General features: G+C 52.0%; 1 protein-coding gene across 4 annotated transcripts in view; it reads left to right on the top strand.

The window, feature by feature from the left end:
- PAXIP1 (PAX interacting protein 1) overlaps window positions 1-14571 on the top strand; it is a 41539-nt gene that overhangs the window by 8410 nt on the left and 18558 nt on the right. For 3 of the 4 annotated variants that reach the window (XM_059885539.1, NM_001077917.1, XM_059885538.1), the window contains 3 exon segments: window positions 1259-1322; window positions 7743-7856; window positions 10553-11191. In XM_059885539.1, the coding sequence (XP_059741522.1) occupies window positions 1259-1322; window positions 7743-7856; window positions 10553-11191 (817 nt within the window). 4 annotated transcript variants of the gene reach the window in all.

The following is a 14571-nucleotide window of genomic DNA, read 5'->3' as shown; positions in this document are numbered from 1 at the left end:
GAATAGATGGGCAAAGAGAACATCAGGACAGTTTTAGTTTTATATCATGCAGTGTTGTTATTTTTATTACGTTGGATGGAAATACATTAATCCATTTCTACGTTAATTCCACCCTTAATGTGAAGTGTCTGCTTGGGGCCTAGTTCTGCAGACAGGGCCGTCAGGCCCGCGTTCCTGCCCTGGGGGCTGCCCTGCACTGCGAGTTTCCCTAGTGTGACTGGAACACAGACACACACTGCCTCCCACACGCACACGCACAGCAGGCAGAGGGTCGCCAGGACTGCATTTCTGCGCCCAGGAAGCTGCCCCTGCGTTGCGTGCTGACTCAGCACGCAGAAGTAACGCTGTAACTCATTCGAGGTCCAGACACTCCAGATTCCTTAAAAAGTCATGTTAGCTTTGAACAGACTGCGAAGTTCAGGCCCTGGAGGTCATGTCTGCTGACAGAGGCCTGTGCCCGGGGCTGCATGCTGTGAGCGCTCAAAGAATATGTTGATGGAGGGTTTTGTTTTTTTTTTAATATTTATTTATTTATTTGGCTGTGCTGGGTCTTTGTTCCAGCACACAGGATCTTTAGTTGTGGCATGTGGGATCTAGTTCCCTGACCAGGGATCGAACCCGGGGCCCCTGCATTGAGAACGCGAGTCTCAGCACTGGACCGCCAGGGAAGTCCCAGGTGATGGAGTTGTAAGAGCCAGAGCTTCAGGATTGGGACAGACCTTGGCAATTACATACATATGCTAATCCTTGCTTTAGTGAAGGGAAAGCTGAAGCTCAGAGTTGTCTTGCCCAAGTTCACAGAGTATGATGGTGCTAAAACTAGAACTTGGGTTCTTTTATGAAAGGTTCTTCTAGGTAACAGGAGTAATCATGCTAAAATAAGCTCAAGACTTCCAGTGTTCTTTTGGGATAATGCCGGGCCACATGTGGCTGTGTGTGTGTGTGTGTGTATCTGTGTGTGTGTGTGTCTATGTGTGTGTGTGTGTGTCTGTGTGTGTCTTTGTGTGTGTGTGTGTGTCTCTGTGTGTGTATATCTGTGTGTGTGTGTGTGTCTGTGTGTGTCTGTGTGTAGTTGGGTGCTTTTCCCGCCTGCCCTGTGCTCTTCTTTGGCCAGCTTAAGTCTGCCTCTCTGCTAAAGGGATTGAGTGGGAAGCAGAAGGTGGGTGGTGTCCGACGGGCGGGTCGGAGCTGTCTCTTAGTGGAGTAGAGATTGCACTGGTCTCGTCATTTCATTGGACTCTTAATATGTGTGCAACAGAGTAAATGGTTTTTCTCCAGAGTCGTGTCAGATTTTTTTTGGAATCACAGCCTGCCTCTCTCAGGTAAGTGTGGCACAGTTCCTCTTGTGTTATTTACGTAACAGTTCTGAATTTTTGTATGATTGGACATATGTTGTATTTGTAAACCAGTGTTGCTTAACTAAACTCCATATTCAGTATGAGCTTACAACAATTATTTAAGCATTCATACCCAATCTTAAGATTCAAAGCTTTAATGGTCTTTCTAAAGAAAATGGTCTTTCTAATCTAAAGAATTACAGAGATTTAAAACTTGAGTATGAAAACATGTTAAAAGTGAAATTAAAAGGTGACAAGGAGACTCCATTCAGAAATAAAAGCAGAGTTTTTTGTCGTAAGAGGCTCATGCAGACCAGTGAAATGTTTCTATGAAGAGGAATTTCAGTAAGTACAGCAGAACATTCGATGCACTTTGTGTGCCCGTTAACAGCACTGAGGTAAGACTGTCTGCATCGCAAATGTGCGGCAGTGTGTTCAGTGGTGGCCGAGCTGTGGCCAGGCTTCCCCACCCCCACAGGAGTGCACATCGGTGAGCAGTTTTCTAGAAAAGTCGGGCCATGTCAGAGCCGGAGGAGACTCTGTTGTTTTCCTTGCAGGTCTCATGTGTTTAGACGTTTATCCCAAATTGATAGAGATAACGGCAGATTGATGCATAAAGGCAGCATTATTTATGAGAGGGTAAAATTGGAAATAAGCAGATCATCCACGATTTGGAAATGTTTAAGAAACTATTCTGGTCCATTATTAATACATAATAATCTAGCTATCTAGCCAGTTTTGAATTTTGTTTTATAAACGTATGCAGACATATGGGTAATTTTTTAAATGGGGGACAAAGCAGGATATAACATAGTTATGTACAGTATTACATCAACGAAATAAAATATGTAAGAAATATCCGGGAAAAAAGAAACATCTGAAGGGGGACCAAGACATTGGCATTGATGGATTTTGGAGCGGTGCGTGTTCAGTGTCGTTCCGTCCCGGTCTGTCCTCTCAGTCCCTAGCCGGAAACCCTCAGTCTGTAAACAGCTTTTATGAAAAGTCAGGCTGGTGGTGTTCGAGCTTCCTCGGGGTCAGGCGTAGCCACTGGGCAGGAGGAGGCTTGGTTAGCCCGATCTGTTTCTGTAGCGTGAGGACCTCATTCCGTCTGAGGCTCTTATCATGACACTTCGGGTCTCCCCATCTCTGAGGAGACCTTCGAGAACAGGGTGTCCAGGATGTTAGGTGAGACTAAAAGGACTTTGATTAGAATCCTGCCTTCTTACAGCTTTGTGACAGAAGGCTGGAACCGGGTAACATCAGTTTAATACCCTGGATTATCAGACAGACTCAGCTTTTTGTACAGGTGGTGTCCCCACAACCCCTTCTCTGCCCAGACAGTATGTCGAGTGATTTTGTGTTTTTTGTAAATTCTGGAAGTTCTTTAAAATTATAAAATCCTCTCTTTTTTGTTTTTGCTATTTCGATTTAATAGAGATCCTTGAAAAGTTGGCTTTTTTCCTTAAGAATAGAAATTTTGTTGGTATTTGTGTTTTTCAGTGTTTTTCACATCTTTGTAATAAATGTAAATTTATATGATGATGATTTTTAAAATTGGCTAAAATGGAAACCTTTTTAAAATGGGTACTGTGGTTGCATGCAATTTTTATTGTTTTCTTTATACTTCTCTGTATGTTCCAAATTTATAATAAGCATCAGGAAAGTTTTTAAAATGAAAACATTTTATTATTATTACTCCTCATGCGTAAACAATATACTGTGGCTAAAATGTAAAATTTGCATTTAATTATATTTGTACTGATTGGATCTCTGGATTCATGATTCAGAGCCCACTGTCCAGACAAGAGAGGAAGAAGCTGAGGCAGGGAGTCCTGTGGCTGTTTTCAAGGGTCAAGGTCATAGTGACATGGTCTTTAGCAGGCCTGACTTGGAAAAATAAATAAGATTATTCATTGATTAGAATATGAGCACTGCGAATATGAGGCGATTACAGGGTTTTAAATCAAGGATCTGAGTTTGACACCGGAGAGCCTTCTAGTCTTGGAGAAATAGAGATGCAGTTACGTTTGACAAAGGTTTTGGCATATGCAGCGGGTTATACATAGTCAGTACACTTGGTGTGTGAGGGTCGGTGCGCGTGGCTGGGCCGCAGGGGTCACCTGTGAGCTTAGAGAAGGCGGGGCCGTGTGGATGGCAGGGTCCGGACGGCCCTGGTGGACGTGGAGAGGTCTGCGAGGCCTGCGAGGCCAGGGCACAGCGGGTGGAGCGGGTGGAGCTGGAGGGGAGAGGAGAGGGGAGGTGGGGGCTCCGAGCACTGTGAGGGCGCCGGCCTCAGAGGCCTCAGCGGGGCTGCCTGCTGGGGTGGAGAGGAGACGGGGCGGAAACCTGGGTGCGGGAGGGAGCTCCACGAGGTGCCGGCTTCCCTCCTTAGTGCCTTACGTATTTAGTCTTGAGTGCAGATGTTTACATAAGGACGTTTGGAAAATACAGGGAGAGAGCAAACAAGTTAAAAATCACTTGCATTCCTGTAGGTGAAACTGATCTGAGCGCCCTGAGCAGGAACAGTGGGCGGGGTAGGGATGGGGTGAGACGGGCGCTGGAACCCAGGTTAGCACCGTGTCCCTGAAGACAGCGTAGACCTGAGGAGTGGGTGGACGGAGTTGGAGGGTCTCCGTAAGGAAAGGCGGGGGCGCAGAGGAAGAGGAGCCGACCGATGCTCACAGTGGGCCTCTGGTGGGTGTTCCATAGAAGGGCACGGCCGCGTGATTTCCTTTCCCAAGTTAGGAGCATAGCTGGGCCTGGGCTTCAGAGGGGAAGAGATGAAGTCAGCCTGAAACCCAGTACTGTCCAAGCGCAGGGACCTGGGACATGCGTGGAGGCTGAGAAGTGCATCCTTGCAGAGGAGGGTGGAGGGAGGCGCAGGCTCAGGAAGACACCCTTGAGTGGGGAGACAGGAGGCTTCAGAGTGAGCAGAGATGCTAGCGGGGGCGGGCGGGGCAGCTCTAGGAGCCAGGGGGTCAGGCCCCACGAGGTTTCATCGCTGGGGCCAGTGGGGGCACGCGGAATGTCAGCTTGAGTCCCTCTGCCCGGCTCAGTGCTGCGGGCAGGGGGCTGGCTGTGGCTGCATGCGGGCTTGGCCTGCATGCACCTCCAGCTCTGGGTTGAGAAAGCTACAGGTGAGGTCAGCGTGGGGGAGAGCGGGGACCCCGGGAAGAACCTGAGAGGCAGCTGGGGTTGACGGGCGGGTGTCAGGGAGGTGGCCCAGCCGGCCGGGGGCTTTCCAGGTGTGCACTTCACCGCGGGGGGTGGCTGGGGCCCTGGTGGACAAAACAGCGGATTTAGCGAGATGGCTGACAAGGGTTTTATGGCCCTGAAGCAGATTGATCAGGTGTGCTGTTCAGACCCCAGACCCTTCGTGCGACCTTCACTGTGATGGAAGTGGTTTTTGTGGGTCCATCGCTCACTGCACTTGCTCTCACCGTCCGTCATTCGTGGCGAAGGCAGCTCTGCTTCATCAGAGTCGATGGCTCAGCCAAGAGTGAGGAAAGCTCAAAGCACGCTGGGGACACTAACTCTGGCTGCTGACACTCGCTCGCTCAGTTGTGAGATGGATACCAAGTGTCTGTCCAGCATGCAGCTGCAGGACCCGCCCACCACGCCTGTGCGGGTGCTTTGTGAGGCGGGAGACAGGTTCCCCTCAGGTGGGGACACAGGGTGTGGGTGGCACCGGGGTAGGGGCAGCGTGGGTAACCTGCCCAAGCAGCCTCTGCAGCACGGGCACATGCAGGCGGGCAGGCGGGGCTGCACCACGGGCACACGCACACGCAGGCGGGCAGGCGGGCTCCGCCGCCGCGGAGGGACTGTTGTTGGCGGTTCTCAGTGACCTTCTGTCTTTTCCCGTCAGGGTGTTGAGATGCTGGAGCTCTTGTTGGAGGCTTCCAGAGCGCTCCAGGGAGAGGTAGGGAAGGGCGCTTGTGCCGGCAGAAGTTGGGAAGCACAGACATCACCCGCCTTCTCCCGAGCCGGTGTTGACGCAGGCTGCGGCCGCGGTTGTCGTGTGCTGGGTAGGTGGTGGGCAGGTCCCTGTGTGTGAGAGCCTGCCAGGGCCTGACTGCACTCTGGGAGGCCCTTTCCATCTGTATCTCAATCAACAAAGAATTTCTTGACTGCCTACCCTGTGCCTCGCACTGTACTAGGCCCCAGCCGAGGTTCTGAGGTCAGGACAGGCCTCGCACCCGAGGCGCTCCTCCCTGGTCGGCGGGCTGAGAGCTCGTGCGCAAGAGGGACGAAGAGGGGCTCACGGAGCTGCACCCCAGGAGTGTCTCGGCTGGAGGCCTGGAGAGGGGGCCGTCCTGGTGCAGAGGGAGGCCTTTCCCCGCGGGGGCGCAGCGAGAAGCACCCTCTACTCAGGGCGGAGGGGGCTCAGTGCCCCTTGGGGGCAGCTTGCTGCGGGAGTGCAGGGGCCAGGGGCGCTGAGCTGAGAGGGTAGTGGCCCAGGGTCAGGGCCAGCTGCCTGGGCGGGGGTGCAGCGAGGGGGCAGCCGCGCACAGGTCGGGGTGGAGGTGGGGTGCCCGAGACACTCTGGAAGCGCTCAGATCTGAGCCCGATGGGTCGAGGAGACGTCCAGGCTCTTTTAGCTGAGCTGATAGATTACTTTAGGAAGATTGCTGTTTTAAAAAAGAAGAGCATTTTTTTCCCCAGTTATAAATGCTTTTGAAAATTTGGAAAATACAGAAAAGTATAAAAATGAAAATTAAAATGTCCCCATGACCCCGTCACCACTAGGTAGCTATTGTTAGCAGTTTCGTGTGGAAAGAGCATTCTCCATCACACTGGTAGAGATTCATTGGACGAGCTGGTGCAGATATGTTCACGTCACTTAATGCGAACGCAGGTTGATGAAGACTGATTCCAGGAAGTTTTCCAAGTTGATACAAGTTAGAGTTTGGGGGCTTGGTCCATGCAGGGCCTCGCCTCCCCCATGCAGCGTTCTTTCAACAGCAGCTTGCTGTGCTCTGTTGAAACCCAGCCAGGGTCCAGGCCGTAGGCTGGAGGACTAGTCAGTGAACTAAAAATAATAAAGCCACGTCTAGATTGGGGTTTTTATTTCATTTGTAATAAAGATTATATAACGATTTATTAGAGTTGTATGTTTTATCATGTAATTAAATCTCACCACCAAATGCTGCAGGATATGTTTTTGTGGAAGTCACTATTAAAAATAACACCTTCTGATCAAGTTTCCTGAAATGTGTCACTGACTAAAGACATACAAAATAATGATTTTAAGGTGACTTTGTAAAATTATTGTGTTCTTGTTAGTATTCACAGAGTAGTATGGAATGCAAAATAATTTCTAGAAATATTTGTAAAATAGAGAGTAGATACAGGATGTTAGATTTTCGGCAATCTGAATAATGACAGTTAAAAAGAAAAAATTTTGTTAAACTTAAAAAAAATTAGCTTGAGACAAAGTTCAGAATTCTTAACTATAATTCACAATTTATAGTAAGTTACCTAAAATTGACTTCAGTGATTATCTTAGAATTAACACCTTTGTTTTCCTTAAATGTTTCTTTTGACTTTCAGATGATAAAGTTTTATTTTTTAGAAATTGTTTTTAGTAGGACCTGCCCTTAGCGAAGCAGTCTAGAGCAGTGGGAAGCACAGTTTGGAGTCAGACCTGGGCTTAGGCAGACCTAGGTTTTACAGTGATCAGCACTGACTTCTGTGAGTTCGTGCGTCCTCTGCTGGGTCGCAGGGACGAGGAGCCCTTGGCACAGTTCCTGGCACATAGTAGGCAGGCAATAAATGGAGCTGTTGGTTCTGGAGTGAAAGCCTCTGTCACAGCATAAGCCATCGCATCTGCGTCTCAGCTTCATCACTTGCGTGCGCAAGCATAGGAATTACGCCTTTTATGCTTGCCTCATTTTCTGTGTGCTTGGTAATTATGTTTTCCCCTGAGCTTATACGCCACTGTATTTTTGTCTTTTATTTTTAATTCATTTCATAATAAGCATTTATTTGTTATCCATTAATTCTTAAGGAATCCTTTGAATATGATCTTTATACTACTGTATTGAAACATGTTAAAAAATGACTGAGTTGGAAGATGGAGTGTGGGGTACTAGTTCTGTTTCCCTGTCATCTCGGTATGTAATGAAGTAATCCTCCACTCAGCCCCTAGAGTGTAGACGTAAGTATTTTTTAGTTTATTTGGTGACAAGGCAAAAAAGGTGATGTTTATAAAACTTAAGATAGAAGTAAAAGTTTACTGTAACAAGCACATAGCTGAAAGCTCATCTGTTTTTCCCACTAATATGCTTGGGTTAATGACATTTAAGAAGGAAAAAGTAGATGAGCACAGTGGTTATGATGTCACATAAAGTGGGCAGGCAAGTCGGTGAGTGTGATGGAAGCGTGATTTCTGGTTCCCGCCAGGTGTCGCCTGAGGACCGAAGCGCCCTGTGGGCGATGCTCACCTTCCACGGGGGCGGCTGCCAGCTGAACCTCAACAGGAAGTGCACGCACCTGGTTGTTCCCGAGCCAAAGGGGGTAAGCGACCCATGTACGTTCTCCTTTTAAATGTCTTCTAAGCATTTCCAGTCATCGCATGTCTTCTTTGAACTTCTTTTAAATTAACTGGATTCTGTTTGCAAAAGTTGATAATGTGAGTTTATGTCACTTGTAAAACAGCTTTATTCCACAATGGATGGGAGATGACGAATTTTACTTTGAACCGGATGTGACTTTTAAATACAAAGAAATTTGGGTTTATTTCATGGTGAAGATTGGACAGATTTTTTAATCTTTAGGTTTCCTTTCACATCGACTAAAACTTCAATTTTGTGAAAATGTGTGTTAGTGCTCTTTACAATTTTTACAAAGGGTCGTACTGAGTATAATTAAAACATGCATTTGGAGCAGTTCTCAGTGTACTATCCTTCTTAATAACCTGGAATATTTAAGCGGTGTTTATCTGCTCGAGCCCAGGGCTCTTCTCTAAGCACGGGTGGGGCCGTGGGGATTGAGGTTCCCGAGTGGGGTGCAGGTCAGCAGCGCAGCCCCACAGGACGTGTTAGGGCTGCAGGCTGGCCTCCCGCCCACCCCAGACCGAGCGAAACAGGACCTGCTGGGGTGAGGAACCCGGGGCTTCTGCACCCCCACATGAAGTGCGAGAACTGCTCTCATGTGGAGGCTGAGCTTTTTTCCTCCCATGGACAGTTATTTAGAACTAAGTATAGTGTATTCATAGTAGGAAGGTCTTTTGACAAGTTAATGTTCCCATGTCTGTCGTTACCTCCATATTTTTTATTGCCTTCAGTCTGAATCAACACCACGTGTGTCTCCCCCGAGTGCACTGACTCACTGAGTGGGAGGTGGGCGTGCGGGTCTGGGGTGAAGGGGGTGTGGAAGCTGAGAGACCCACCTGCCAGGAGGGGCCCTTTCCCTGGACCCCGGGAAGCAGGGCAGCCTGTGGATGTGTACCGTTCAGAGTGCTCATTCTCTGACGAGAAAGTGAGCTGTGAGCTGGTGAGTGTGCTTTAGCTTAGTAAGGCACATAATCCAAGGAGAAGCTCTGAAAATTTGGGGCTAATCTTAAAGTCTACTTAAGTAAAAAGTTGTATCTTACATGACAATTTAAGAGATAAGTAGTATGCTTTGATTAAAGAGTATAGGGTTTTTTTTTTCATCAACTGGTTTATAGCTGAAAATAAGTCCTTTGATTTTAGGTAGCTAGTTTAAGGGGAATGAAATGTTTATAAGTTTTAAAACTATGAGAGAATACTTGTAAAAGGTCACATTACAGTTGGAGGCAGTATATGAATCGAGTGGATTTGTCAGACCAGCTGAAAGTGAAAGTCGCTCAGTTGTGTCCATGGAATCCTCCAGGCCAGAATACTGGACTGGGTAGCCTTTCCCTTCTCCAGGGTATCTTCTCAACCCAGGGACCAAACCCAGGTCTCCTGCATTGCAGGTGGATTCTTTACCAGCTGAGCCACAAGGGAAGCCGAAGCATACTGGAGTGGGTAGCCTATGCATTCTCCAGGGGATCTTCCCGACCCAGGAATCGAACCGGGGTCTCCTGCATTGCAGGTGGATTCTTTACCAACTGAGCTAGCTGAGTATATACACAAAACTAAATGGCACTTTTAATTTTTTTCATTTTTGATCAATTTATGTAGAAAATACATAAATGGCATGATGAAACTTTTCTGTATTCTTGAATTTTTAAAATGTATTAAATTGAGATGAATGGAGGAATTTAATAACGGCCAAAACACAGGGTATGTTGCTCAGTGTTTGGCGGAGGGAGCCGGTTTCCGGGTGTACATGCTACACTCCACTGAAGGCGGAAGGCGGAGCTGGGGAGGGTCCTCGGGTCCTCCAGCCCGCCCCTGGCCCTGGCGTGCAGCCGGAAGTGGGTATAGTTTATGGCCCCAAATATGTGTTTTCTGGAGAATGGCTGTTAGCCGAGGCTTTAGCACAGGAGGGTCGGAATCTGTCGGTTCACCGAGCCACGTTTACGAACGGGTTCACTTAAAGCTGCTTTATCACATTGCTCTCGCGTAGCGTTTCCTTCGTCTCTCTTCCCTCGTGCGTGCCTTCCGGTTTGCCCTGCCCCTAGGAGCGTCCACCTGCCAGGCGCCCCCGCTCGCTGCCCACAGACCCCGCCGGGCCTCCCTGCCCGCGGCCCACGCGGCTTGGCGCTGGCTTCCGTCATAGTCCCGTCGCCTGTTTGACTTCTGTGCAGAGCTCAGTCGGAAGCCTCGTGGGGTCAGAATCATTGCGGCTTTGTGTTTATAGTAGAACGAGCTTGGTGCACGCCGGTGCCTGGTGGAGCGGTGTCCTCACGCCCTGTGACTGCCTGTGGTCCTGGGGGCTCCGTCCACTGCAGCACGGCTCCGAGCGGCTCTTGGACAGCACGCTGGACAGCAGACACGCCTTTCACTCCTGAGCGTCTCACGGGAGTCCTGGCGCTGCGTGTTGTCAGAAGTTGCGTTTGTACACAAGAATTGAAGCACAGTCTTTTCAGACTGCTGTTGGCACATGCCACGGCGTCCTGTGACCCCTGATACGTGGTTCTTCTTGTCTGCTGTCTGAAGGGGTCTGAGTGGTTCCTGTGGGTGAAGTGGCCACAACGGGAGTTGACTCTTGTCTTCCTAGAGTTCTTGCTTTGCGTCCGTGATGCTAGGAGATCTGATAAACCCCGCAGCTTGTTTGTGTGTGTGTCTGTGCTTCACCCACAGGAGAAATACGAGTGTGCTTTGAGGAGAGCCAGTATTAAGATCGTGACCCCCGACTGGGTCCTGGATTGCATCTCGGAGAAGACCAGGAAGGACGAAGCCCTTTATCACCCCCGCCTCATCGTCTACGAGGAGGAGGAGGAGGAAGAGGAAGAGGAGGAAGGGGCGGGCAATGAGGAGCCTGACTCCCCGAACGAGGGCAGCACGGACGGGAAGTCCAGCCCGGCCAGCTCTCAGGAGGGCTCCCCCTCCGGAGAGCCGCCGTTCTCACCCAAGTCGAGCGCTGAGAAATCCAAAGGGGAGCTGATGTTCGACGATTCCTCAGACTCCTCGCCCGAGAAGCAAGAGAGGAACTTAAACTGGACCCCGGCAGAGGTCCCCCAGCTGGCGGCAGCGAAGCGCCGGCTGCCCCCCGGTAAGGAGCCCGGGCTGATTAACCTGTGCGCCAACGTGCCGCCTGTCCCCGGGGGCATCCTGCCGCCCGAGGTCCGCGGAAGCTTGCTGGCTCCGGGACAGAGCCTGCAGGGCCCCGAGAGGCCCGAGGTGATGGCCGCCTGGAGTCCGGCCATGCGGACGCTGAGGAACATCACGAACAACGCCGACATCCAGCAGATGTCCAGCCGCCCCTCCAATGTGGCGCACGTAAGTCACTCTTCTAGAGACAGAAATGTAAATGTCCGATTTCAGTCTTCTTAGAATATCCGATAATTTTCTGCTTCTTCAGAACAGTTAACATACAAGCAGTGTTTCTTTGCCCGAGGGCGTGTTCTGCAGTCTTTGTGTCTGCACACGCGTGTGTTCAGTGTCGCGGGCTCCCGAGAGAACAGTGACAGGCCCTGACCCCGCTGAGCGGCACACGCCTGCGGCCAGGCTGCCCCGATGGTGGCGCCAGAGGGAAGCCTGAGGCTGCCCGCTGTGCCTTGGTGTTTAGCACGAGCTGTGGGTCGATAGAGGGCAGGCATGGTTCGCGCAGTGATCGAAGAAGCCTCAGTTTTACTTTACAGTTTTGTGATGGGAGCCTGCTGTACAGAATGGACCTTAAACGCTTCAGTAGCTGTTTTTCCATTCAGGACAAAAAGAAGGCAGTTGAGGTGTGTGTGTGTCCCTATGTGTGTGTAGGGGGGTCCCTGTGTGTGTGTGTCCCTGTGTGTGTGGGGGCCCTCTGTGTGTGTGTGTGGGGGGGTCCCTGTGTATGAGGGTCCCTGTGTGTGTGTGGGGGCCCTCTGTGTGTGTGTGTGTGGGGGGGGTCCCTGTGTGTGTGTGTGGCGGGGGGGTCCCTGGAGAAAAGGTGGTGAGTGAGGACGAGGAGCCCAGCCCCTCTCAGGTGCAGAAGACAGGCAGGGCGCAGACAGGTCTGAGCAGAAGGGCTCCCCACGATGTGGGTGTCTGGACGGTGGTGCCAGGTCTTGTACCAGCCGCCGGCGGAGGAGGCTCCTTAGGTCAGGCACTTAACCCCAGGCAGCCCTGGCAGAGCTGAAAGCGAGTTTTGGGTGGGGGGCAACCCTCAGACCCCGAGCAGACTGACTCGGCCGTATCCTGAGGACTGGAGGGGCCTGGCAGGCGGGGCCTTGGCTTCTGTGGTGGGGAGGCCGCGGGGGGATAGTTTGAGAGTCCTGTTGGTTAAAAGTCTGTAAGAAGTGTCCCTCCCTGCCTCCTTGTCTTGGGGTATGCAGTGACAAGTGGATAGTACCTGGTCCTTGAGACGCTGGAGGGGCGGCCCCCGGCCAGGCTTAGGGGTAGTGTGGGGGGGACACGGGGTCAGGGACTTGGGGGGCAAGTGTCCTGACATGGATGCGAGGTTCCGGACACGTGCTGGAGCTGGTTAGGAGCCAGGGTGAGGGGGCACCCTACCCTGGGGTGTTGGCAGAGTGCGCGCGGTGGGGTCTGGCCCCCGGTGAGGGCTGGGCGCTGGGGCTGGCACCCACAGCCCACAGGGGAAGCCGGAGGGGCAGAGCTGGCACGTTCGGATAGGCAATTTGGGGAGAGTGGCGGCCTCGGAGGGGAAGGCGGAGGGCAAGGTCGCACACCGCAGCTGGCGGGCCACGGTCTGCTGAGGCGTCTGGTGTGCTCCAGAGGACCTGCACATTGTGTGCTGGCCCTGGTTGTGAGTGGCGAGTGGCGGGAGGAGCGAGGAGGCGGTCAGAGAACGGCAGGTGGTGCCGCTGAGACCCAGGGAGAAGCTGGAGCCTGGGAAAGAGCAGGCACCCCTGTGGGCCCCGTGTCAGCACCCAGCCGTGCAGGGGCCACGGGGAGGGTGGGGTGCGGATGCGGGGCCAGAGGCAGAGAAGGGGAGGAAGTCAGAAATCGGGGTGGGGGAGGCTGGGGAAGCCTCCGGGGGACCTGCCCTGCGGGCCGGCAGACGCCTCCCTGGGCTGTTCCTTGGGGCTGCCTGAGAGGTGGGGGGAGGGATGCCAGCCTCCTTCTCCTCAGCCGTGGAGACAGGACAGGTGTGCCTGGTGCCCCCTCGCCAGCAGCGCAGAGGGCCCTGCTCGTCGGTGATGGCGTTGCCAGTGTCTTTCAAGGGCAGTGGAGCTTGACTTAAATCCCAAGTTCCCTGTACCTTGGAATCTGTATCCTTGGACCTGGAAATGTGCGGTTCGTGGCGGGGCACACGTCTGCCTTCCCGCCAGTCGTCCTGCAGGTGCGACCTCCAAGGAAGACAGTCTCGCTCCGCCCGCCGTGTGGGTGGGGTAGGGATCCGTCCTCACCAGGGCAGGGTTGTAATACTGACCGGAAACCTTTGGAGGAGACCTTCGCGGAGCTCTTTAGCAGTGTCGGAACATTGGGACATTTCACTGCTAGGTGTGGAGAAAAGGAATCTTTGAAAGTTAGAAGATTTAGTTTAAAATTAGATCAGGAGGTTGGGGAAAGACAGCAGCCATCAGAGTCCTGCTGAAATTGGACGTTTCTGGCGGTTAGGAGCTGTGCGTGTGTATGTCAAATGTGGCGTTCAGCGTCAGGAACTTAAATAAGGACTGTGACAGCACAGAGCGACGTCCAGACTTGGCGTGCCCTGAAAACTGTAGTTTGCAGTGTGGCACGCCACATGCTCGCTCAGGTGGACTCAGGCGGGTTTCCAGCCAGACGCAGATTGGAAAGCTGGACACAGCATCTGGTGGCCGGGGAGGGCGCTCCCGGGCGTCTCGGTGGCTGGCGGGCAGGTGCGGGCCCTGTGGGCGGCGCCCACCTCAGGCCGGCTGGGCCCTCGCCTGCCTCTCCGCCTGCCCCAGGCGTGCCGGCCCCTTCAGATGCCACCCTCGGGAGCCCCTCGGGAGCCCTGTTGCTCACAGCAGACAGGCAGGCTGTTGGGTTCGAGGGGGCTGCTGCTGCTGAGGGGAAGCAGTGCATGCACACAGGTTACATTCTAACGGTGGTGGTGGTGTAGTCAGTAAGTCGTGTCCAACTCTCGCGACCCCATGAACAGAAGAGCCTGGCAGGCTGCAGTCCATGGGATTCTCCAGGCAAGAATACCATAGTGGGTAGCCTATATGCCTTCTCCAGGGGATCTTCCTGACCCAGGAACCGAACCAGGGTCTCCTGCGTTACTAACTGAGCTAGCTACAAGGGACGCCCATTCTAATGGTCCCCAAGGCTGTAAAGTGGTAATAACCTCCCTGAAGCCCCCCCTGCCCCCCAGGTACGGGACCAGCGTGTGTCCTCTGTGTGGGCTCCTGGTCCCCTCCCACTCCCGCCTGCTTCTCTGCAGGGTCAGCGTCCCAAGTGCTGTTCTCTGCTCGGCTGGGTCTGTGGTGGGCTTCATTTCTGCCCCACTTGACTGGGTATTTTTTAATACTTGCATAGAGAAAAGAGTTATCCTGTTACTTAAAAATGTATTTAAATCTGCTTTTTCTGCTCAACTGCGAAGTTTTCAGAGTGCCCGGAGATTCTCCTCTTACCTTTAGGGTGATTCTTAAGACAGATGTACTCAAACTCTTGAGTTTAACTTATTTGAGTTTTAATTTGTTTCATCACTGAATCCAAGGCCTGTTACTCTTGCAAATTATATAATGTTTATGTTTTGG

Source organism: Bos taurus, chromosome 4 (assembly GCF_002263795.3).
Source record: "Bos taurus isolate L1 Dominette 01449 registration number 42190680 breed Hereford chromosome 4, ARS-UCD2.0, whole genome shotgun sequence".
NCBI classification, from domain to species: Eukaryota; Metazoa; Chordata; class Mammalia; order Artiodactyla; family Bovidae; genus Bos; species Bos taurus.
The sequence above is the reverse complement of the archived record's forward strand: the minus strand, read 5'-3'. Positions and strand labels throughout refer to the sequence as shown.